The 26,340-nt window shown below is 42.2% G+C and overlaps 1 protein-coding gene across 4 annotated transcripts; it reads right to left on the bottom strand.

Moving 5' to 3' along the window:
• usp25 (ubiquitin specific peptidase 25) lies at positions 1-25,958 on the bottom strand. Of its 4 annotated transcripts, XM_084564082.1 has the most exons (26): positions 25,751-25,958; positions 21,186-21,263; positions 20,670-20,814; positions 20,236-20,359; positions 19,409-19,571; positions 18,210-18,296; positions 16,761-16,898; positions 15,204-15,280; positions 14,940-15,013; positions 13,840-13,991; positions 12,490-12,617; positions 12,275-12,370; positions 11,918-12,082; positions 11,587-11,825; positions 11,358-11,428; positions 11,028-11,256; positions 10,044-10,319; positions 9,525-9,664; positions 8,147-8,257; positions 7,164-7,259; positions 5,916-6,094; positions 5,173-5,251; positions 4,907-4,986; positions 4,490-4,613; positions 1,933-2,125; positions 1-1,360 (listed from the first exon to the last, which is right to left on the bottom strand). In XM_084564082.1, the coding sequence occupies exons 1-26, from the start codon at positions 25,790-25,792 to the stop codon at positions 1,188-1,190; spliced, it is 3,459 nt and encodes a 1,152-aa protein (XP_084420208.1). In that variant the 5' UTR covers positions 25,793-25,958; the 3' UTR covers positions 1-1,187. The 4 variants fall into 4 exon arrangements, with proteins under 4 accessions (XP_084420208.1, XP_084420206.1, XP_084420207.1 ...); XM_084564080.1 differs by lacking the exon at positions 7,164-7,259 and having other exon boundaries at positions 8,084-8,257; positions 25,751-25,835; XM_084564081.1 differs by lacking the exon at positions 7,164-7,259 and having other exon boundaries at positions 25,751-25,835.
• Between the last annotated feature and the right edge of the window lie 382 nt (positions 25,959-26,340).

Here is a 26,340-nt window from a genome sequence, read left to right as displayed (position 1 = left end):
TTTTTTGTAGCTTAAGAGTAAAATTTAAAACATGCCACTGGATATTTGAAAGTCCTTTAAATGAAGCTGGTAGCAGGGTTTAAAACGACTTGTGAAAAGGCCTCCTGCCATCAGAACATGGATTGTTTGTAGCGATGCGTGTTCTCGGAAATTAGTATTACTCCAGGAAATTGGACCAGAATCGCCCCATTAAAAAAGCCCCAGCTAAACTTGAGCCTGTTTCACATTTTTTAGTGTTGTTTGGCCACATGGAATATGCTTTGGAGTTTGTATCCCAACATTCGCGAAGGCCTGGTTCTAATAAGCTGCATAATGGGAGCTGAAGCAGCACAGCAGGATAACACGCAGCTCTGAGACCGATCTCGAAGCGTCAGTGTCTCTGAACGCTGAACTTCTACTTACGCTGCAACCACAGTAAGTCACAGTAAAGTGCAACGCTAATAATAATCGAATAATCTTTGTGCGAGCAAAGGAAAACTCAACATCAGGCAAAACATTTGTTTATTTGGCCTAAAAGGGCCATAAATAAAATTTTATTCTCTCAATTTATTAACAAGCCACAGGAAGTCCATGGCTGTCTACCACAGCACTTAAAACATCTCATTCTGGTGCAGTCCACAATGACATGAGAACCATTTGAGATACTCTGAGCCGCTGATAAATCTGAAGGCTCTCTTCCTTTACTTCCTTAGAAAAATAAAACAAAACGTGGTAATACTGTACCAAACTGGAGGCAGAGCAGCAGGGTGATCCTTTTCACGCAGAGAAGGGTGCTTTAGAAAGGGGCTATGAGCGTGGTCGGGGAAGCTTGAATCAAACAGCAACAACAACAGTAATAAACTATGAAAAACCTTCAAACTTTTTTTTTTTCTTTTGCAAAGATGAAGCAGAATGTGCTCGGCTTTCAACAACTGCAGGATTGCCACCGTTTATCCATCAACTCCCCCCTCCTTTTTTCCCCCTCCCAATAGTCCGCCCTCACCTCCATTGCGTTTTGCTTAAAATAAAAGTGAAATAATATTTATAATGATAAAACCTATAGCAGCAAAAGAGTAACAGAGGAATAACAGCTAGAAGCGAGTGACCCCTGGATTGATAAGGAAGGCATGGGTTAAGAGAGGTCCATAGATGTCTGCCCGGAGTCGGGCCTGCGATAAGGGAGAGGCGCCTCTGCTGACCCTCCGAGCTCATCTTCCCTCGGTGGGCACCCTGCCAAGGGCGGCCATGACGCGGCTGAATCGCTCGCACAGCTCCAAGGTGGAGTAGGCGGGCAGCTTGGGAGGGTCGTGGAAGCTTTTGATCTCCGTCGAGCAGTCCAGCAACTTGGGGAGGAAGTCAGTCAGCTTTTCCTGGAGGTTAGCTGCCACAGACATTACAGACAGAAAGATAGGGTTAGGGTTAGGGTTAGGGTATCTCGCTATTAGAAAGCATGTTCTACAACTGAAACTGGAAAAAACAACAAAAAAAAAAACAAGCGCTTTGGCTGATAATACTGAACAGAGACAAGGGACTCAGACAAGCTGCTCTGTGTGGACATTAAAACCTACTGATAAAAACTGAATCCTCTTATGTTCTATTTTTCCACAAAAAAAATTCATATTCTTAGTGGAACCAGACATCTTAAAAATGTCTCATTGCAAACTGCAACTAAATTATTAGTGGATGCTGCTGTTGAAATACTCATGTTAAATATATAACATATGTATTATTTAGATAAAACGCCACCTCACATTATAACTTTCATGTTTTAGGACAGGTGGTGGAAACGCTACACAACCTGGAAGCCTTTCTGACACAGAACCCGAGCAGTGGCCTGATTATGGAGATCTTTGGCAAGGGTGCCGGGGAATGCACTAGTAACCCAAGCCTTCAACTCTCCAGAAATATCCACTGTAATAGGCCGAGTCTGTCCCTTCTCCCTCAAGGACTCACATTCCATCTCTTGGCCCAGGTAGGAGCACCAGCGGTTCCTCATGTCCTCCACGGCCAGCAGGTCCCTCTCTGCGTCGTGGATCAGCAGCAGAGGGATGCAGGGCACCACCAGCTCGTTCATGATGCCGAGGCCCGTCGTCACCTCCGGTTCTTCTCCCGACTCGAACATGGCGGCTGCTTGCTCGTTTAGTTTCTGCGGGGCAGGGGGGAGGGACAGTGAGATTATTCAAGCCCTGTGATAAGACTGGCCACCTGTCCAGAGCACGCCCCTTCTCTCACCCCCTCAGTACCCCGTAGAGGATAAGCGGTAAAAGATAATGGATGGATTTTGGGTAAGTGGATTTGTTGAATTCATTAGTGATTGCCATGGGAACTAATATCGTCAGAGAGTGTCACAAGATACCCTGGATTTCATTATTAAAAGAAGTAATGTTTACATTCTGAACTGCTCAATAAACTGCACTGTGTGTATCCTTGAGAGTTGCATTCAGATAAAGCATTTTTTTTTATTTTTTTAGTTTGAATCTTGCATTGTTGTACTGGCAAGTAGTCTTCTACATTTTTGCCGCATTGCTTCTTCGCACAATACCAACAACATTTTGATCAGTGTAATAGCAAAGGGAAAATAATATCCGAAAGCAGAAACAAAGTACTCTATAGTGCGACTAGAAGTCAGAAACTCCTCTGGGTACCTTTAAGTGTCTCCAGGAGCTGTGTCACCAGCACTGCCAAATACGCAACTGCTGACTGTGTTGAACTGCAGTAACTAACATCCTGCCATCTTTACATCACTGCTGTGCTCTTCTCTCTTTGAACTCCCACAGCGTCGCCTTTCTCTTTGGTCTATCCACACTCGTCTCTCCTGTGCATCTTACACTTCTTAAGCGGTTTTTGAGGCCCGGGCACACATCAAGGAGTCAGTGGAGATAAATGCCAACATTGTTGCCTGCGTCTGGACCGACATGTTGCACTTGAACACACCGCAAAGACTGCAGGCAACAGCGAGATAGCACATACTGTACTTTATGCGCCTACAAGAGAGGAAGTCTGCATCAAAATCGATCAAGTCATGAAATCAGCAGAACGAGGACCAACAGGGAAGCTAGGTGGTTAGAATGAGCAGCAAACAGTCGTACGGTGCCGACCTCTCTTGAATCATGCTCAATCAGTTATAGTGTTTTCATTCCAGACGCCCTGCTCGTTGAGAAAACACTCGTAACCTGGAACGCTCAGATGAGATTAAGATGAAACACAAATATGGCAATCCGTGTGTGCCCTCTTGACTCCGTTGTTTGCTTACTTTTGTCACATCCGTTACTTGTTCCGTACACTGGTTCACTAACCACTGAACAGCTGAACAATGAGAGTGATCTCTTTCACCGACGTGCCGTCACAGATCCGAACAGTGGTAGGAAGCGCCACCAAAACTAGGCTGAGAGACGCTTAGCGACTGCCTGGCATCAGCCTAAAGCCGACCACCGGCTTATTTCGCTCTCAATAATATCCTTTCGGGGTTATGCCAATCATGTCATGAGGAAGTTCAGTAATCCCGCAGACATCTTTAATACTACAATATGTCCAACAGGCACTGGAAACAAACTAAACCCTGACGGTTCTGTGCAATTGTGGATGCAAGCTTTTCTTCTTGTTTTTGGCTTAAACCACCTTGCAGTCACAGACAAACTCCCTGACCTCCACTTCGAGGAAACGATCCGTTTTTTGCAAGCCAGTTGGGAATCAAGGACTGCGAGGCTGGATTTGCAAAACGTCCAAGTACATTAACTGTGTCAATGTTAGCAGTGTTTTCAATTAAAACAAGAGCTGAAGGTAAACAGCTGAGCGGACGGAGCCAGAGGTTCTGGCCAGAGATCTGAGATGACCGATCAGGCTGTGCAGAGCCGAGGTTTGAGGTTAGCTCAGGACACACTTGTCTCATGGTAATGTGTTTACACTCGCTGGCCCTCCTGCTTCCTATTCCCACTCCAGTGATTACATTACGAGCACAATGCTAGTGTAAGGTTACTGAGTGCAGCAGCGAGAGGGCTGCTAAGGACTAGTACGAGGCTGATCGGACCAAAATACCCAGAGCCCTAACCACTAATACCAGAGCCGAGCCTGGAGCTTGGTGGGAGTAAAATGAAAAGGGGCTCACAACGCTGGAAGGACTTTCATCTGTCAGTATCAGATGAAAAACCTTCAGTGGAATCTTTTGTGGGCTGCAAGCAAGCCAAAGCAATATCTCCGCAAAAGCAATTTCATTATAGTACTCCAGCTCGGGACTGAAGGAAAATGTCTAGCCGTGTCAGTTTTGCTTAGTCACTTTAGGAGAGGAAGTTTAGTAGAGAGGAAAGGGAGTGACAAAGAGGAGACGGGGATCACAGGGAAGAACTGCTTGACACAAAGGCTTCCGTTCCACAACAACCTCTACACGGAGCTAATGCCCTCTTTGTAACCACTTAGTTTAATTCAAGGAATATGTCATACAGGACGAAACTCTGCACTCCAAGAGTGGGGCTGTAAGACATAAATCACAGCCTCGCTGCATGCAGTGGCTCACCAGCAAACACTCCCGACGGTAATGACCAAGGAGCTCCTCGTCGTGCCCTCTGTACAGCCCTTTTAACAAAAGCTCCTTGTTGTACTGGTACGCGTAAATCAGATACATCAGAGCCTCCATGTAACTGGGAAGGAAGAGATGGACAGATATTACATTAAGATAAAATCCTATCAAAGCTGCACTGAGAACTTGGAGAGTAAACTATCACACAGAAGAAATAAACTTGATGAACCCACTGCATAACTATAAAGCCAGGAAGGACTGTAAGTTACTGCCCCCTGCAGGGGACATGAGGAAAGGAAATGATCTGAAACTAAACGATAATATCTAACATGAATGATATATAATCTTATGCAAGTTAAAGCTTCGAGATAAGCATTAGATACTGAGAGGGTCACTGGAGAAGTGTCACCGTACTTTGTCTTCTGAAAGAGCTCCAAACCAGTTATCATGAAGATGGTTGTCTCCCGGAAATTCCTGTAGTCCTGATGCCAAATCTAATTAAGATAAACGGAGGTTATCAAAGGCTACGTCGCTGAGATTCAAACACAAGAAGTCAAAGTAATATTGATGGGAAAATGGCATTTTTACTGATTAACCATGTATAGTACGGCATCAATGACATGAATTGTCTTAAATCTACCGTTTTAGACAGATAAAACCCAAATGACACATCTTCTGACCTCATATTCATCCATGTTGACCTCTTCAGGCTTAATTAGGTCCAGTTTGGCACGTGCCACATTCATAATGCTCTTACATCTGTGGGAGAGGTGGGGAGACAGGAAGGAGAATTGGCATTAGGCAACAAGATGGTGAGTCATTGTGAGGTACTCCAGGAGATGAAACGGCCAACCCTGCCCCTAGGCCTCAACGTGGCCTAATGAATCACTCTTTAGTGCTGAGAGGAGAAGTGAAACACTCCTCCGGAGGCTCCTATCGAGGCCACATGCACACATAAATCTAATTATCTTGCTCAAAATAGAGGAGAAGGGAGAAATCAATTTTTCACTCATGAATATGGATTGAGGCCAACAAGCGCAGTTGAAAAGTTTTAAGAAACAGTATGGGGCATTACGCACCCCAAAGACACGAGCATCACAGACTTAACAGGGAGGGAATCTAGATATTTGTCGCTGGTATTAAAAAAAGTCATTATTGGATATGTGTCTCTTAAGATTTGTGTTTGAACAAAAAACACAGGGAACACTCATTAGAAAGGATTTGCTTTGAGAGCGTTGCCTGGATGAAACACAGTCAGTCTGTGCAGACAGAAAGCAAGAGGGCTGCCTAAGACTCTGTATGTCAGAGTTAAAGTCTCTGCTGCCCTCTGCTGGTCATTATAGGCAAATAATCCTGTCCAACTCTTGATGGCAACAAAGACAACAAAAGGAAAAGAACCAAACACAAATTAAAACAAGCTCACCTCTCATCGAAGGCCAGGTTTCTGTCAGCAAACTGTGTGAGCAGAGTTCTCTCCAGGATTTTTTTAGGTGCCTGGTTTTGGATAAAGTAGACGATGATGTGCTGGAGCCGGTAGTCATTCTCAGGTGAGGTGTCTTCCTGGGCAAATCTCAGAAGACGAGCGTACTCCAACTTGATGGCCTGAACAGAGAGTCATAAAGGGCACGGTCACAAGTCTACTTCTGAGGTGGAATATACACCGATAGTGGTTCTTATTCAGATCTCCATCAGTCAAAAACTAAAGGCTAAAACCTCTAAAGAACTTGATTTTGCAATTAAAATTCATTTAGGAGGATAACAAAGATGCAAACACACGACATCGTACAGTAACTGAATCTCAAGAATCATGTCAAATATTTTAGGTGGACGCACATCAACTCTACTCTTCCCTCTCTTAAATAGAAACTATTACATGTGCACCACAGTTATCACCATAGAATTGTATTTTGCTCTTTTACTTCAGTATACACTGGTCCATGATACGTTTTCTTAGGTAACTGCTTTATCTCTTAAGATATCTGAGAGGCAAGTGCTTAATTTGAGGTTATAGGAAATAAACCTAACCCATTTTCTAGTCTTTAAGCCTCATTTACATGGAATAGCAGGACTTCACTCACTTTAATCGAATACACTCACTCTTTTTCAATCAAATGTACTTTTTGTTTAGCGATTTTGGACAATACTGGGTACTTATAATACTAATACTTATTTTTGGTACCACCTCAGTTGAGGATATAAGCGAGCTGAGCCGACACTATAAGATACGTCAGTGAACAACACGGTAAATAAAACCCAAGGTTTTTAAACTGGAACAGCAGACCTAGATAAAAAAAAAAAATGCCGTGGGTAATTGTCGAAGTTGACGGTCCTTCTATATAATACTGAATACTGTCTATACTGAAGACGTACTATCTGCAGCGGAAAATGAAGTAGAGATAAGTATCTGGTACTAAACAAAAAGAATTTTAGTTGGATGGTACCATGCAGTAGCTTTAACTTGAAAGATGATGTTCATCTGGAGCACACCCACTTGTAATTTACAAGGTTTGCGGTACTAAAACAGTCACTGTGTTCAAGTGTTTCTATCCCTCTTACTGCACTAGGAGAAAAATACACAAGCGTATACAAATACACACAAGAGAGAAGATGGATGGAGGTGGAGTAAATGAGTGAGAGTGGAATGAAGTAAGGTAAAGGAGAGAGGTTGTACCTTAAAAAAGGCTGCCTCAGGCCCATTCTTTTCATATACGCTGACGGATTTGCCAATGGCCATAATAATACCCTGCATGTTGGGGGTCATCATTGCCTGCCCAGGAAGCAGGAACCATGTTAAACAAAACAACGGGTCCTCGTGACAAACTGAGCAAGGTCAACCGCTACGTTACTCTGCTCTGAGGCACTACAGTGAAGCATACCACAGTCGGGGCATGCCAGACATCACCCAGCAGTCCATGCATTGGTTAGAGCGACACAACTGTGAGGGACACCGTCAGTCAGTTCAGTGGTGAAATGCACAATCCTCACAGGGATAATGTGAGACAACCAAGGCAGCCATGTGACAGCTGTGTGTGACAGATACATAACAGAGCGGGGAGGAAGGCCAGAATACATACGGGCTCTACAAAAGAAATTTGACACTCAGAACATACTGACCAACAACTACTGTTGATATGAAGCCAAACTTTAAAGAAAAAGAAACTATGATTCCTTTATGGTTGCATGGAATTTGAGTTATTTGCGTTTGGTTTCTTGTAAGTTAGGGGAGACATACAACAGCTCATTCATAACACAACATGAGGCAGTAGTCTTGGCTTTTTCCACTTAAAGGTGACTTATGTGATGAAGCAGACATCAGCTTTCTGCAAAATGTGCCTTTGTGCCAAGATGCAGACTGGCTCAAAAAGAGGCTTTTCACACAAGACTAATGCAGGCAGACTTATTGCACCGTATTCCAGCCTGATGCCAGTCCTGAAATCACTCAGCATACAGTGTCTGGTTTTCTCAAGTGTGAAAAACCTTATGTCGAGCCATGAGACTAGGCACAGAGTGTCTCACTCCATATGTCACACAGGCTCAGGCTTCTCTCAGCACAAAATGAAGGAAGAGGAGATATGCTGTGCCCAGAGCTACCTCGTCATCATATCCCCCCTCCTCTGACACAATGACAAAGGTTCCCACATTAGGAATGGCCACCTCTACAGTGCGCTGGCCAGGGGACTCATCCTCTGGGACCTGGTCAGGAGGGGGGGTCGAGGGAGTACTCATCTGGACTTCAGGCTCAGGGGAGGTGGGAGGGGGAAGAGACTGTAGGAAAAACGGGACAGATGAAACAGAAAGAATGGAGGACTGATGGAAAGAAAAGAAACATTATACACAGAGGGAATAAACTGTGAAATATTAGAAAAGCAGCCCACATGAAATAAATCCTTGTTAAAACTCACTGTGCACAACTGTGAACACAACAGTGGAAACCTGAATAAGCATCCGACGGGGAAATAATGGACCGGTTCTCATTTATTCAGTCATGTCAATAAACAACCCTTGATTGCCCACAGGTAATATGAAGCAATTTTTAGAGGCTGTTGTTGTTCCTCCTCTTTGCACTTGCTGGGAAAAGACCTCTTCTTAACACATTTGCAACATGTGGGTTCAATTTGTCCACATTTCTGGTTCTATGCATGCTCAAGCTGCCAAGTAGATATTATCTGAAGTTACTGCATTTTTTTAGAAGAAATTCCCCCTCAGTTATCCCTCATTGCAACTCCTCCTGACTACTATAATCTCCCAAACTACCAAACCTTGATGGCTTGTGGGGGGCAGTGCTAGCTAGACTGGAAACGGCACGATGGGAAAGAAATGAGAGTGGAACAAAACAGGAAAGTGGTGGGCCAAAACAAAACTGACTGAGTTGACAGAAAGTGCAGTAAGGATCACTATGAGCCACCCCTTTCACATATATACATAGTCATGTGATCCATTGTCAATATATAAATATTGATAGCCATGTTGAAGTTACTGTTAACTCTTTTTATACTGATTTCTTGAGTTAAAAAGATTCCAATTCACAAGGTCCTGGTTTGAGATAGTTCAGTTTTGAAACAATTTTCCTTAGTTATAAGAGAGATTTTCACAAAACTAATGCCGTCATTGGTTCCAGAGATTAGATCTGACCTCTAGTTTCACATCTTGCATCCGACTTTGCTTTTTTCCAACCCCTCTCTGTCGTCAGCTTTCAGGTCTGACCGTGCTCCGCGGGCTGTAACTTCTGTCATGTTTCGGATCTCCCTAACACATGCACTAATCTCGTTTTGCAGTCTTGTGAGATTTGTCATGCAAAACCAATCTCGTGAAGAGGATGCAGGAAATGGCTTGCATTTAAACAATATTTTCTGAACGGATATTGGAGCTTCCAAGTCAACATCAATTTCAATCAGAAAAAATATATTTTTTTTAACCCAACCCTAGTTGACACACTTCAGAAAAATGTTTTCAAACTGATGTGTATCAAGACAGGAAACACGGCTCCTGCTGTGGGTGTGCTGTACTGTGTGTGTTTGCAGGTTTTACATACAGCATTTAACAAAGCTTCAGGGCTCCTCTCCTCCTGTTCAGCAGCAGCCCTGGAGATGGCCCTCTCCGTGTCCTCCTGCAGGTGCTTGGAGTCATTTGTGGGTGACGGCTGCTCCATGTATTCTGGGTCCTGCTGGGGGACTGCAGGAGGACAACACCACCATCAGACAAACACAGGAAAACATGTAGGTCTCTTATGACGCAAGCAGTTCCTGTTTAGTGTTCTTTTAGCTTTTGGTGAGCAAGACTGCAAATAAAATGACCTATGAAACAAATCCTAATCAGTTCTCATTGGCATATGAACATGTAGTAACAATAACAGTGTCCACATTAACATAGTTTCCTGTGATATGATGTATGGAGTATATTCTATATGGTGTCAAAGGACTGCGCAACAATATTTCAAGGTAGTTTCCTCGTTCTCTACTGAAAAAGAGATTTCCTGTCACTTATCTTGCTACCGACTTTAGATTCTTGATTAAGTATTCAACGCTGTATTCATTGCCGCCTTGACCCTGACCTGCATTGTCTGGAGTGCTGGACTCAATACTCATGGGCTGAGGTGAAGAAGAAGAAGTGGAGGTGCTGGATGCTGCCGAGGCCGCGGTGGCGGCGGCGGCTGCAGCTGCTGTGGCCAGGGCCAGCTTCTCCTGCTGGGCCTTGCGGGCCTGCAGGGCGTCCCACTCCTCAATCTCCTTGTCAAACTGCTCATTGTCCTCCTTCACATATTGCTTCAGATCCGGAGGCAGTTTGTCCATGCCGCTGAGTATCTGCCCCGTTTCTTTATCAAACTCCTCTGAAATGAGGGAAATAATGAAGATTATGTAGTTGGCTAAAAAAATTAAAAAAAAAAAAAGACATGGAAGCTAATTAAATATGTGTTTTTGAAGTAATTCTTCACCGGAGAAATAAGTAGCGAATGTTCTCCGTTATTGTAGGCAGATCTGAGAAAAATTGACAAATTACTAAACAGAGACAGAAACGTATGAATCATCACCAACCGTGCATTATTAATATGTAAATGTACAGAACACTAAGTCTCTTAGATGGTGGCGTGAAAATGAAATTAGGAGGGAAAGACTGATATTATATGTGAAGCATAGTGCAAAACTCAATCACAGACAAATGGACAAGTACATACCTCTCCATGAACTCAAATTGATAATAACAGGAGAAGAATTTTGCTAAAGGCATCTCCTCTTTAGCAACTGCTAACCACTCAACTTAAAATAAGTGCAATCTCTGTTTACACTTGTCTACCATGCATTGTCAGTGTGTGTGCAGCACTTAGAGACTCAACAGCACGTTTCACTATTGTCCACTTTACCTACGGTGTCCTGCAGGCTTATCATATTATCTGCAATTATTAATGAGCTTGTGGAAAACACACTGGGATAACGTTGCAGAGAGAGTTTGGACAGTCTGAAGCTCTGACTTAGCTCTGAACAAACAACTGTTCACTCCTTAAAAGACGACTGCTGACTGGACATTAATTTATCTTTACCTTCTATGAGAAATGGCTTCTTGTCGTTGATGTACATGAGACAGTAGGCACTGGCGTTGCGGTAGCCTCCAAAAGAGTCCCTGACCAGCTCCTCCCATGATGACTTGGTGACTGAAATGTCATTGTACTTCATCCAGCAACGCTGATGTGGGTCATAGATATAAGCCCAGTAGTGGCCTGCATTGGCCTGGCCTTCATGGACCAGCACTGCATGAAGCCGGTATGGAACCTGTAAACAAGCAAAGTAGATTTTATAATCTGATTACCTAAGGGGCAGCTGATGTGTATTTTGTAATACAACAAAGAATTATTACAGAAAGAGTTGCTCACCTGCATCATAGATTTGTCAGAGTACATGAGCTCAATTGTTCTGTGGATTCTGGAGATGCTGCCCTGCAAATCTGATGGGAAGAGCGTCATAAACAATGTATTAGTATACGCCAAACTAATGTTTATTTATGTAATTTGGCAGTATTTGGTAGATGGATAAACCATGCTGTAGATATCAACATGATTTGTCAACTATAAAGGGCTGCAAATAAGAGGCAGGTGGACCCACCACGGGTATCATTTTCCACTTCACTCCTCCAGCGATGCAAGCAACCCTCGAGTACCCTCAGCTCCTCTTCAGTGATGTGACGTGGGGCAGGGTGCATTGGGAGGTCAGGAGGTAACCGGGACTGGGTGAAGGGCTTATGAATGGGTACTCTCTGTTGCTGGGCAGCAGTGGGAACTGAAGCGGGACCTGAAGCAGAGCCTGAGCTCTCAAGGGGAGGTAAGGAGTCTTGCTCAGATGTGCTGCAGGGTGAGAAACATATGAAATGTAAGACAAAAAAAATAAAGCACAAAGCTGTGATGATACAGTGCAGGCTACTTGTTATTAATCTTACCTTGGTGGGGGCAACTGTTGTCCTGTTGTGCCACCAGGGGGCGCTGACGTGTCAATGTCTTCCACTGGGGAGGTACACACGGGCTTACTGGAGGCAAACTCCATGGCATACTGGAGGACATCTGCCAGAGGAAACCGCTTTGGGCCTGAGCCATAACTCAGATACCTGAGAGAAAACCGAGAATAAAGAGTGAGTGTCACAGAGGAAGGGTAGCAGAAGGAGAAGCAAATAAGTGCTAAGGGCACAGTGGCTGACAAAGAAAAGGGCACAGTCTGAATGAGACATAATTCTCCATGGGTGTCTGGAGAGCTCTGTTGACCTTAGCTAAACAAACAGGTGCTGGTGGACATGGTGTACCTCTCCAGTCGCTGTTGGAGCAGTGTCAAATGCTCTTTCAGCCTCCTGATCTCCTCCCTTTTGATTCTGGTTATATCTCTGTTCCTGTCCATGTACCTAACAATGAAAATACCACAACAGAGACTTCAGTGTAGAATATACAAGACATGAAATTATATCTAGAAACAGAGACAAACTGATTCTATATGAAAGAGCAAAGTTAATTTTTATATCACCTGTCCATGTAGAGCATAGAGGGGAACTCAAGCTTATTGTGGATCTTCTCGGGTCGTCCCAGTGCTTGATTGAACTCAAATCTTGACAGCTCAAAGGTCAACACAGGAGGGAGTTCTGTGAACCAGTGCTGAAAGAAAATCAGATGTTGATCTTAAGAATTGCCCTCAAGCAATGAGTGAATCAACGAGACACAAGACTGTAAAAAAAAACCACTATATACATACAAGACCATTTAACATTTGTTCTTACAGCATTACTGAAACATATCCATCACGTATCCTCATATAGCAATATTTGATTTGCATGAAAAGTTATTCTTCTGGCCACTGAATTAGATCTGAACTGCCTGTCTGCGTGCTACAGGCACACAGTTTAACAAAAAGCATTTGCAGGCTCTTTTTCAGTTGACTACTACAATACAGCATGATTGAATGAAATATTTTGCCTTTTTATTCTTTAAGGCACTTTTTTATTTTTCAATGAAAGTACTAGTTTTTCTCCCCATCCCCCTCTTAACATCTAGAGAAAGGGAACACGTGAGTCTGGAGATTCTATTTTTCAGATGCCCTCACCAGATATATACATGCTGTGATGTCACCGGTAACTAATTTTGTGATTTTGCCCTGATTACTTCCTCTAATTGATGTACTTGGAGAAACACCGTGATCCTACACGGTGTGAATGGAGTCGTCTCTAACGAGGGCTCCCTGCGTTTCTTGTGCTGATGGCTGGGTGCCATACCCATCTGCGTACTGGCCTGGTAATTAGCTACTACCAGCTGCTGTGGGACAGCGTAGCCAAGGTCATAGCCAAGCAGAGGTGAGACTCAAAATAACCCAGGTGTCATGGAAGAGCAAAGAGGTCAGCCCTTTGGAGGGGATCCAACGATTCATCTCAAATTATTTAACCTGCTGGTCTTCTTTGTGCGGCAGATTCTCTCGAATGGTTATTATTTGAGAACTGTTTACGACTTGTTGTTTGGCCACTTCATTGTAGCAGCATTATTTCTATGGACCACGAACACAATATGTTCTTATTTTGATGCATAAATATAGTCATAGTATTTATGACATAAGTATTTTAATTGTTAAAAAGGTGCAATTAGATAGAGACCAGAATTATACAATAAAATGACTGAATAAACTTTGTTTTTATCCTCATAAAATGTATACTACCAGCATTACCATCAGGCCTTGTGACCATTATTAAGACATGTATAATATTTACAGATATTAATATAGGAAAGACAAAGATAAAAACATCCCTGATTTTTTTCCTTTTGTACTGTTTACCAAAAATCCTGCAGAGTTCAATGGAAACAACAGATCTCATCCCACTTTGGCACTGACCTCTTGTCCAGACCTGGCAGAATTCTCAGCCGAGTGCAAGGACTCGATCTCGCCCTCAATCATTGCCGCCTCAAGACACTCATGGAGGTCCTTGAAGCCATTCACCTGCAGCGGGTACTGCCCAAACATCTCCGTGTTTTCAAACTTTTTACCTGTGGATTTACATAAATAGATGAGCTCCAAGACAGTCATCAGTGTTCACTTAACTGAAAGCGTGTGTACTAAGTGAACCATCTGGCAGGACTGTGAAACTGAAAATGCCATTCAAAAGACCCACTTAGTTGTTTCGACTTGCTATCTTCTTCTGCTTCATTTGGGATTTGGCAGTTTTGAAGCTACAGGGCTGTTACTGCCATCCACAGGGTAAAATTACTTACTACACTTCAGATTCTGCTTGCTTTTAAATGCATTACTATAGCACACAGTGCTTCCTGATTCCCCAAACTATTGGTAGGCCAAGCTCATAATAACAGAATGTGCTTATGTTTATCATGCATTCAAATATCTGTTTGCGTTAACTTTGACAGCCCAAAATACATACCACATGTATATGTGTCAAAGGTACTGTATATGTCTCTCAGGGGTATGGCAGGTATTAGAGAGGCATAGAGCTTGAAAGAAAAAGCAGTAACAGGACATTTCACACTTGTATGCACCCAAGCTGATTTTCACTTGTTCAGCAGTCAGTCACTCATCATGAGTACTTAAAAGGCAACACAGCACCAACTATCTATGCACCAAATACTGATGAGAACTCAGCCGCCACCACCACCCCCCCCCAAAAAAAGGAGGAGGAGAGGAGTTGCTAGCGGACATGCAGATGAGGCATTAAGGTCATTTTGTGAGCAGCAAAATCCACTAGTCCAGCTTTTGGTGGCTCTGGGCCAGTATTGTCATGCATAATAAGCACAATGTCAATCAGCCGTCAAGGTCTTCCGCAATCAATGCTACCACTCTCCTCTTTTACATGAACCACGTCTCATTAAGACAAGGTCACCTTTCATTACTAGGGGCAAGGCTGCTGCAATGAGACCGTGCTATCGCTTTATTTCTCTGTGATTATTTTCCTTTATTGGCTTGAATTAAACACTTCATCTCACCTTCCAGGACACCCACAGCAAGGAAGCGGCCGTAGAAGAGCTCCACCATGGGATTCTTCGGCTTCTCACCCTCCCTGGAGAAAAAAAACAAAACAAAAAGATAATGTTACATATAACAGGTCACATTTCTTTAAGCTCCCAGCAAACCATTTGATTCTTTAGAGTATAATATGCCTCCTTGTAACACCACCAAGGATGTGTCTATGCCATACTTTATGTCTACTTTTTCCACATTGACCTCTGGCTCTAAACAGCTGAGGTTACCTGTCTTCTTCGGCCTTCATCTGGAAAGCATCCTCCAGCCAGTCCAGCAGCTTGTGGGTGAACTCGCTTACATCCTGCTGTTGAACAAAGCACATGCACATATGTACAGTACAAATAAGCAATTACAGCACTACCTTTAGGGGAGGTGAAACTACAGGAGTAAAAGGCTCAGACAAGCAAGGAAAGTCTAATCAGTCAAATCAGAGGCGTGTCTGTCATCTACTGACATGCTGTACATGAGCTCTGTATATGAGATGCCTCGCCTTAGCTGAGTAGTACACATACTGGTAGACTTCAAAGGCAAACTGTGTGTCCCGAGGCCACTCTCTCATAAAAATCAATGCTGCCAGTAATTCAGGTCAATGCCAATCCAACCTCACTAATAACAGAGGAGAGACATGACTGATGAGTACAGGGGCCAGAAGACTGACCTCAGTTAACCCCTACAGATACACTGCTTATGAAAGGAGGTCTGTCCGTCTGACATGTGTATCCCACATTAAAGGATGAAAACACAAAGCAGCTAATCAATGGTCAATATAGTTTTGTTCAGAGGAGATGATGTGGGTTTGAGGATTAATAGTCAGTAGATGTGAGAGGTTGGTGTCTTGGTATCAGCGGAGCAGAGTCAGTAGGACTATAGGACTACAGTCAAGGCTTTGTTTCATTGGGTAAGACACAAATAGGGGATAAAAGGTATTTCCAGATAAAAAGTGTTTGTTTTCGGTTTAACAAAATGAAAATCAATGATTATTAATATTTGCATAATCTAGAGATTATCCACATGCCATAGGTCTGATGGTAAAACTGCCATACTGAGTGAAACACTCATGTCACAAAGAAAGATTTGGGAAAAAGGGAACTGCACTATTTTTTAACTCTCAATGGGTACCATTAATAACTTAGAGGAACATAAAAAAAACATTGGCAAAGCAAGAAGAATTAAAACCCAATATGAAACTAATAAAAACTTAATTTGAAAGCGACTTAAAAATTCAAAGGAATTTAAAATCTAAAATACAATGTCCCCTATCTAACATTTTTAAAAAGGGTGAAATAAGCTGATTAAACTTTACAACAAATGGAAATTAAAACCTGCAGTTTACCACTTTGTCTGTCCAGATTCTTAATATATGTAGTGGGGCCTACTGAAGAGTTTTTGCAGAACATTATAATGTCACCATTACATATTTGGGCCAAAAAGGTTACAGTGACTTTCGAACCCAAATTCCAAACAGTTCATTCAAGGTGAATGTCCAAGTTAACATTTGTGCCAAATTTGAAAAAGGTCCTTCAAAGTGTCCAGACATATAAATTTACAAGAACATGCCAGACGGATGGATCGAGAGACAAACCAAAACATAATGCCTCTGGCCATAAAAATGACAGTGTGGCAACAATGTAATTCAGGACATGAATAAGCTAAATCAGCAGGAGACACAAAAACAAAGAATACGACTTAAAATCCACTTACAATAACGATGTCTTTTCACTGAACACCACCCACACTAAGTGAATGTTATTGTGTTAAACAAGGTATGACACAAAGAGGCTTACCTGCTGTGATTCACTGGACTTGAATGCGTCTTTGAGGATTTCCACAGCTCGTGATGGATCCACATATTTCCTCTTGGAACCCACCATGAGAGAGAAGAGGTTCCTCAGCTCCTGCATGAAGGGCAGGTTCCTGTGCTCCTGGTCAGAACAGCACAAAATCCATGTAAAGAATTTAGTGTATGAAGCTTTAAGCTAGAGATCCAAGTCTAAGAGCGAAACTGCAGGTAGGCTGTATCATATGTTTTAGTAAAGGCCTCAGGGAGAACATTTGTGCAGCTTTTCAGACATATTGCAGGTAATGCTCCATTAGTAAAGGCAATTAAGTAGTGATGCTGATGACGTACCAATGTAAAACTGTATCACGAAAAGGAAGTGACCACTCTTGAACGTGAGAAAGCTAGCAAAATGGAAAAAATATTTAGTTTACTTTCATTCGGGTTTTGGTTTATTCAAAACTTATTTGGTTTTTAAACTATTTTAGTTTTTAAAGTAACTTTTAAAATTATTTTTAATATAAAATAATAATAATATAAGACACTTATGTGGCTCGGGATTTGAAGTACCAGCTACGGTATCTCCTCGCAGACACACCTCTCGTAACTGTGGATTAAATTGCACCAACATGCAAAGCCAGTAACACTGGTATTACATTAAGAGTTCAGTCATTTGTTTAAAGTTACCTGACTGTGAACAGTAGCCAAAGGTATAAACTTTCCTTAATTAAATGCATTTCATTTGCATTCATTTCAAGTCATCGTGCAGTCTTCATCTTTGGATTAAGAAATCTCATCAAGGTGGCATTATAACAGCTACATACTGAGTGATTATGACTTAGTGCAGCGCATTAAAAACACACTTGTTTTGCTGTGCTCAGGGATGTGGATGTAAAGATTAGATTCCAAGCTCTAGTCGTGTCCCACTGCTAAAGTAAAAGGTCAATGATTAGAACCGAGGGAACTGAGATGAGGAGATGACTGCCCCAAACCACACTTCCACAGCAGAGGCTTAGACCAGATTAGCAGCAGGCTGTTAACCCTATGCTGAGCACTCTGCAGGGAAAAGATGGAAAGCCCCACAAACACGCTGAGAACTACGCTGCCAGTGTAGTGGAGACTGTGGCTAGATAAATTTGAGAATTCCTCCAGGATCAAATCATACCATGCACTCTCTACATGTTGATTTCTGTCCTGGTGGATAGATACCAAGCCTTCATCAAACAATTTACAGCAGTAGGCATCCCTTACAGCATACCAGCAGCGTGTTAAGTAAACTACCAGGGACAAAATGATAAGCTGCGGCGACCTTAGGGCGTGATAGCACAGCTGCTGAACGGTGGCGCATGTCTTTAAGAAGGTCAAACCGTGAGCTGAAGCGCTGCTGTAGAAGAGCTTCTGTGATAACAACAGGGGATATGAACAAGGCAGATGTGGGGTTTCCTGGGGGTCTCACCTTCTGATTGCGTGGCAGGTCATGGACTCTGGCTGGTGGCGAGTAGTTGAGCACCAGCCTCTGGAACTCCAGCAAGTTGAACAGAGACTTGAGATTGAAGAGAGGAGAAGACACATTAGTGACATTTACAGAGATGATAGCCTTGGTCCCTGTCCAGTGTTTCGTGTCAAAGGGAAAAATCGTGATTAAATGGACTGAAAGGCATCTAGTGTCTTAATGTACAGAGGCCTTGCACAGCAACAGTCTTAACATGCCTTTAACAAAATGTCCCGATCACACTACTTAACATAATTCAATTTTACATGTATGCTTCTCGGGCACATTGTGACTCTTTTCTACCGTTCCTTATTAAATTAAAACATTAAAAATGTTTTCATCAAGCCAATGTGTCCCATTCTTCTGACAGTTCTAGTTCATAAAAAAGAAATTAAAGCTGAATTATAGAAATTGAGATAAAAGGACTAAGAAACAACTTGAAGATGAGTGTTCTTTTTTTTTTTTAAACATACTAGCATGTTGACGCTCACATTTAATCGCCAAAAAACTAAATTCAGTTCGGTGGGATTTAATAAAAAACAGCCCACACTGGACCGACAATGTTCATCTTTTAACACTAGAGACAGCAACAAAGAAATATTTGCGCGTTTCATTTCTGTCTGGCGTGTGAAAGTGAAATAAAAGTTGTCAAGATCTGGCCATTTTATTTGCAGAGAAAGTTGTTTACTCCTGTTCTTGCAGGTTGAAGCAGTTCCTTCTTCTCAACTGTGGGGATAACATTACACACAGGAGCCAAGCACCATGTGATGGCGTATCCAGTGTTCATCTGGCATATTTCAGCTTGGGTCACATTCTACCACCGACTCCATCGGCATACAAGAAACAAGGTCTTTGTGACAGCTGCGCTAATATTTTCCAGCATTTCTAGTGTCATCCAGTATATAAACACTGACGCGACTCTCTTATCCACCACTACTTGGGAAGACAGCTGCAGATTAAAGCTTTGATTTCTGCATCATTACAATTACATGGAACCAAACAGGGATGCATTAAGGAATGCAAAGGTCAAGAGCTCATTCATAACATTTCTATTGCCAGAAAATGTAATTATAAACAAAGAAATTGCAAAAAGACAAGAAAAAGGAGTTCAAACAATCCACTTGATTTTAAACCGTCTGTGGATGTGTTTCGTCTGTGCTCACCTGGATGACAGCACTGAACCAGCAGGTATTGCCAACATTTTTCAGACCCACAGGGCAGCTGTCTATCCTCTTCCTGTCGTGCGGGTTCGGTGAATCGCTCCATACTTCTGTGTGGGTACGTTTCAGACTTGCCTTGTTCTCCGCTATGCTGGCCTCTAAAACTCTAAAAATCAAAAATGAGAAGACGCAGACAAACACAAACAAATTCAAGTAAAAGAAATGACTGTCTTTACCACTCCCTACCAAGTGATCTCTGTATTGCCAGAGCTACCTTAATGTACAATTCAACTTTTAAAAGCATTTTATTTAGGTTTTACTTGAGGCAGTACAGCGTAGTTTCACTTGATCCTTTATCTTTTGCCAAAAAACCCTACCAGAAATTCCATTCAACACCCATTATCTATTAGAAGGCCTTATCTCAAAGGCTACTTCAGTTAATTAAAAAGACTGTAAGGCTTTTATTATCACTTATAAGGACAAAATAATAAGTAATGCTTACAGTGGTCTATAAGAAACCAGTAACACGGCTACTGCCCAAATATTAATTTCTATATTATTCTTTGGATATGCATCATTAAACCTCAGATCTCATCTAAAAATGTGTTGAATATCTTAACACAGGTTACATTTCTCATTGTCAGAAACTACTGGCTGTTATATAGGACTATTAGAAAGATGACATATGGTTATGTGCTTTTATTTAATTATATGTACTACAGCATGGGTTATGTGCTTTCAGCATCATATTTTAACCACACTATGGCCAGAAATGGGGACACGGTGTGTGAAATAAAGTAAAACTGGCTTATTAATACTCCTGAGCTCACCTGCTGATGGCCTGCTCCTCATCAGTGATGCCCGTCTCCCTGAATGCACGGTTGGACTCCTCCAGGCTAAGAGCAATAGCCCTCTGCAGGTCATCTTTATCGTCCCCAGTCAGATCAATGACGTCTTCATCAAGAAAACACACACGTGGGTGGTGATTTGGTTTGGAGGGGCACCAAATTTATATACCACTGGTTGTACAGACTGATATTCAAAACTAAAACATAGCATTCATCATGCAATATGTTTTCTGCTAGCAGTTATACAATACCCAATAATGACAGCTGTGAAACAGAAATGTTTTTATATGCCATGACATTTAAATACAATTCAGACTGAAAATCTGTAACTGAACTAATACTGCGTTTCTTTTTTTAAAACATTCCCTAGGAGGTTTCTAGAACCTCTCTGGCAAAACCTGAAGTAAGCTCCTCACTTGTGTCCGCCTGGCTGCCCACACTGATGTATCTATCGCTGGCCACCTGGGACGTCTGATAGTAGGTGGTCTCATCTTGCTGAGGAACCTTAGCGTTCTTCTCTGTCAGAAAGGCCACAGCTTCAGCCAGGTCTCCATTGCTCGCCTGCAGCGACAACGTGTTTGTTTAGGCTAATGTATGAATACAGTAAAGATTATTAGCAGTAGCATATGACTGGAGAAGACAACAATATTGACAGAGTGCATGCAAATACAAAATCCCCCAAACAACTTAAACCTTGAAAACAGTTGCTGTTTAATCTAATGAGAAACTGTGTTATAGCATGGATTAGTAAGGCTGTGTGCTGATATGTTTACTCAGTTGAGTAATGAGGAGGGTGTGAGCTCTGCCAAGTCTCACATGAACGTGTTAAACGTGGGTTTGAGATAAAAGAGTACTACCTGTCCATTACTGCAAGAGAACAGTGTGCATATTTTTCTTTATGTGTGTCGGAGTTTTTGTGTTTCACGATGTACCTGCAGTGCCTGCTGAAGCAGCTGAACGTCTGTGGTGCCTGTGACCTCCCTCAACTGGTTTAGTAGAGTCTGCTGGTGCTAATGAGGAAGAAAGAAAAGTGATTAAAACACATTTTAGAACAGAGCCTGTCGAAGAGATGAATGACACGCAGGTTGATGTTATTAGAAAAATGGACAAACTAGACCACAAAATAATATAATTCTAAATCAATAGTAAACTCAGTCATAAGGCTCTTTCTCATCTATAGCATCAGCCAGATGTGATACAAACACCACAGCTGCCATCTCTATCTAACATTACAGGGGAAGGCTCGATTTCTTCCATTATTATAACACATTTTTACCTAGACAGGAGCATATACTGATTTTTCGCATCAGATTGCAAACTATTATTTGTCCAGTGTTGCATAGTCCAATAAAATAAGCAATCCGAATGCATCATTTTGGGATTCTGGGAATCACAGCAGGCGCTTTCTTAGTTTTTAACGTTGTCATATTGACATTTTATGGGCAAAACAGCAGATGAATGAAAATAATTGTTAGTTGAAGCCCTTGTGAGACGCTGCCAGCAAATGTCGCACCAACTTAGTGCGTTGTCAGTTAATACGTTCTTTATGGATTGAAATTAGCAACAGTGCTTAACAGGACATCGATTGACCATTATCAACCGTAGGTAATGGCAAAGTCACATAGCACAGAACATTTAGCAGCATCTGGAGCAACGCCAGAGGTCAATAGTAAGAAGAAAAATAGGAACTTTCCTGTATCTAGCCTCAGTATTAAAAGTAGCCAACAATGTTAAATAACTTCTGCAAAATTACCATTTAAATATAACTTGCATGTTAAAAACTGATACAGCATTCATTGTTAGAAGACCCCTGTCAATTCTCAACTCTATTTATGAGTTCACTCATGTCAAACCCAGCTGGACTGCATTGGCTTACCACACATGTTTAACCTACAACGCCACTGCTTGAATAAATGCCCTATAAATAATGAGGGAGTGCACTTAGTGTCAGAGTCCACAGCAGAGGTCTTAAGTCTTGAGTGAGAGGAAATCAGGCTGTAGCTTTCACAGGTGCAGCAGGCAACAGACCAAAAAAATAAAATAAAATACATCCTAAGAGATCTTGATGTTGTAGGTTTTTTTCCCAACCACACACCATGGACTGATTGCGCAACACTCATCCATGGCAACATTTTAAACACTTTAATTCAAGTTGTTACAGCTACTAGACCACAAGCAATGGACAAAGTGCTACACCTGGGAGCACGCCAAGTCACTGAACAGCAGCACCGCCACTAGACAGACAACACAAGCATGTGTTTTGAGTTACACTCTTGCAGAGGCTGCGCCTTTGTGATCCAGACAAACAAATTCAGGGCCACACCTTATTAAATATGAGCTTTCACAACTCGGCTAACGTGCTAAACTTTCGGATCTGAGAAAATGAACACGGCTTGCAAGGATGTAAAACTCACCTTCCAGGTTACCTATAGTCATATCCCATAGTGCTGCAACACAATAATTATTGATAGAACTCAAAATAACACTGTAGTAAGTTTGAAATTACATTCTTAATTCAACTATTAAAAGAGGATATGTTGGCAGTCTCAGCAGGTGCACATTAGACCTGATACTATGATGATGATAGTTTGTTTAATCTTCAAGTAAGACTCTTATTTCCTCCAGCTCTGGTGAAGTTGTCTGCTCCTGGAATGAGGCCTAACTCCTGTTACGCTTCCAACAACATGATTTTCTGTGTGCCTCGCTTAACCCCTAGAGGCCAATGTTTTCATAGTGACTGTTGAGAGTGAAAAGAAAGTTAACGCCTCGGAGCAACAGCGCAAGCTCCAAACCCAATTAGTCTGCAACAACCCTCCCAGTTCGTTCGACGAGGATACACGACTGAGCGTAATGCTCCTGTACTATGTTAGCTTCCAGAAATAGACTGGTGAACGACAAAATGACGTTCTCTACCAACCTTGCAGAGGAAGTGATACTCTGACTTATGACATGTCACTGCAGAGGGCGACAGATATTATCACGGAAGCTTGAAAGAGGGCTAATTTACGAGAAACACTAAAATAAAGTCTTGAGTCAGAATTTGTTCATACATGGGCTCCTTTGGCCTACCTTTCCGTTGTTAAGACGTAAATATTTGGAAGAGCCCATTACCAGGGATGAAAACACATCATTTCCCCCCAAGGGTTTCCCTACAGTCCGTCAATAGTTACGATCAAATTAGCCTTATTTGGTATTATGTCAGGTGCTTGTTTGCTCATTTATATACACGTCACCTCAGCCGTGAACATAAATGGTATTCGAACCAGCTGCTTCTCTAACCGCGGAGAAAAAGCTCCAAGGTAATCAAAGAACTGTAGTTCATGCATTTGCATCATTCGAACTACTGCTGGGCACAAGAAAGCATGAAGAAAACAGCTTCTTCCCAGGGCGTTTGATATCTAGGATTTGTTACGATGACTGTTCATGCTTTCAATTTAATACGTTGCTCTATATTGTATGCACAATATCTATTGCTGGGCTGCCTATGCTAGACCTCTCTGTTGTTCCTCTTGGGGTTTCTTCCATTATGTCTTTCTTTAAGTTCTTAGGTAGTGTTTATTTTCTCTATTATCTGAATTGAGGCTCTGAGGACGGTGGGTTCTGCGCGAGACAAATCTGCGATACGCGAGACAGAGCTATATATAATGACTTGACTTTACGATGCGTCTGGGTCTCTGTCAGAGAGACTGACGGATCCAGGTTTGTTGGCATCTTGGAAGGCAGGGTCAGTGAAGTGTGGGGGAAGTTAGACCTCTGACAGATTAGGGCCAAGTCAACCACAAGAGCAAGTTAGTCAGACAGTGCACATACACACACTCAAACACGTCTCATTTCCATGTGACATGTCTGGAATGGCCGTTCATCACACTGGTCACGAACCTATAAACGGCAGCTTAAGAACAACAAGCTGCCGGGCTAGAAGATTCTCTGCGTGGGACGGGGGACGAATTCTGAAGCTCTCCCGAAGTCCACTAGACAGGAGACTTTCCCAGTAAAACAATCAGGTTCTCACTGTTGTTTTGTATTTGGAACTGCAGACAGGATTACAAGTCCCTCAGTGTGACCTTGTCCCTCTGTCTACAAGTCGTTGCATGAGAACCAGTGCAACACCTTGCCCTTATGAAACACAATAATTATGAAGTACAACAGAAGACTATTATAAACTGCCAAAACACACTAGTGTATTGTCAAAACAAATCAGATTTGAACAGGTTTGTAGGCGTGCTATTGCAATAGGAGTATAAACTCTAAAAAAAAAAAAAACGGTGCAAATTATATTAGACAATGTCTGTGTTGTTGATAATGGTTTAATAACAGAACCTTGAAGAGGTCAGCCTGCGTAATAGGTTTTGTATTACACTGCTACATTTAAGTTAGAGTCATCTGCAGAAGCCTAACTATTCATTTCTGCCTGTGTTCCAGACGTCTCTCAGTGGCCCACCACACTACTGGCTCATGTTCAGAGGCGTTAACAACACACTACATCCAAGCTGCAGAAAAGACTCACTGGACTGTGTTGAAGTGTAGTAAAACACCACTGTGATTACATAACGCACACAAAAATATTACTTCTTTTCATTCGGTCCAGCGGTGCAAACATCTTTGGGCAACATCAGCCAAGGCATTACATAACTAACCAGAGCTCTGAATTGCTGGGTATGGTGGCCACGGAGTAAATCCCGTAACTGTGAGTGTAAGCAGCGGAGTCAGCTCTTTAGAGCACTTTCGCAAAAATAGGGGTATGGTCAAATGTAATTTAATAATCTGCCCGCTCGGTTAAGGACCATCACACTGCTCAATCCCCCGCCAAATGCCGCGCCTCGGGTGTGTTTCCACCTTCGCCGCTGGCCATGCTTTGTAAACAAAGATATCAGATATGTGATGAGTAACCAAGGAAACATTCGCTCACACAAACACGGGGTCAGCGCTTCTTCAAAACAAACATTGTCGTTCGTGGGGACATACACAACCAGAAGTCTTCCGCTGAACGCCCCGTGCCATCAAAAGATTTAGTTACTACTATTTAAGTTAACGGCACGGTAACGTTAAATCTGTTACTGTCACTTGGCCTTGTTTATTTCAACTGACGACACGCTTAGCACAGGATGCTAACATCACCAATCAAACCATGATATCAACGCGTACAGATTGCTAGCTATCGTTAATGTTACCTAACTCAAACATACAACGCTGAGCTTTAACTTCACCCTAAGCGGTCCCGTTAGCTAACGCTGGCTAGCAAACAGCTAGCAAAATATTGGATAACGCTGTGAGCTAGGATAGCGTTAGGCCCAGCTTATGTAAAATTACATGGGAAATTACAAACAGTGCCCGACGTACACGCGGTTCACAGCTAGATTTAACACAATTTCAAGGTGAACCCAGCTATGCAAAGAGAAGGCAACCCGACTGTGGGAGTTCTTTGCGCCCCAAAACTGGGCAGCTATGCAGTGAGGCTAAAGTTAGCTAGCCACCAAGTTATCTTCTGTAAGCTTACCTTCTGAGAATGCTGCTGGAGGACATTCTGCTCCACGGTCATGGCGGGTTCAGGGATAAATGTAGTCAAATTCAAACCAGGTGTAGCAAAACGCACTGGATACCTTTCACCAAAGCCAGTTAAAACAAGATGCTACGAGGTCCCCTCCTTAATCAGCGACATTACGGACGCCATGGCAGAGTGACTAGCGCAAGTCGTCAGCAGGCATGAAAACATTGCTCGTCCCCGCCTGGCAGCTGGGATCGATTACTCATGTCTGTCTGAACTGCAATTACGTCACGAATCCGACTTTGGGCAGTATAATAATAATAATAATAGTACTACTATTGATAATAATAGTAATAGTGATTAATATAATAAAGAAATACAATAACTGGTATTTATTTTTATTTATTTTTTTAATCACACATTGTACATATTTAGGGTCTATAGTATAGTGTCAAGCTGATAGTTCTTTATATGACAGTTTTAAAACCCTTAGTGTTTCTATTCAGGATAATACTATTACTAATAATAATAATAATAATAATTCAGGATAATGCATAATGCCCTGAAATGGTGTGTATTATTGAAGAACATGCAGACACCGG

This window comes from Chelon labrosus (assembly GCF_963514085.1).
Source record: "Chelon labrosus genome assembly, chromosome: 17".
In the NCBI taxonomy this organism is placed as follows: Eukaryota; Metazoa; Chordata; class Actinopteri; order Mugiliformes; family Mugilidae; genus Chelon; species Chelon labrosus.
Note: the sequence above shows the minus strand (reverse complement) of the source record. Positions and strands in the feature narration are given on the sequence as shown.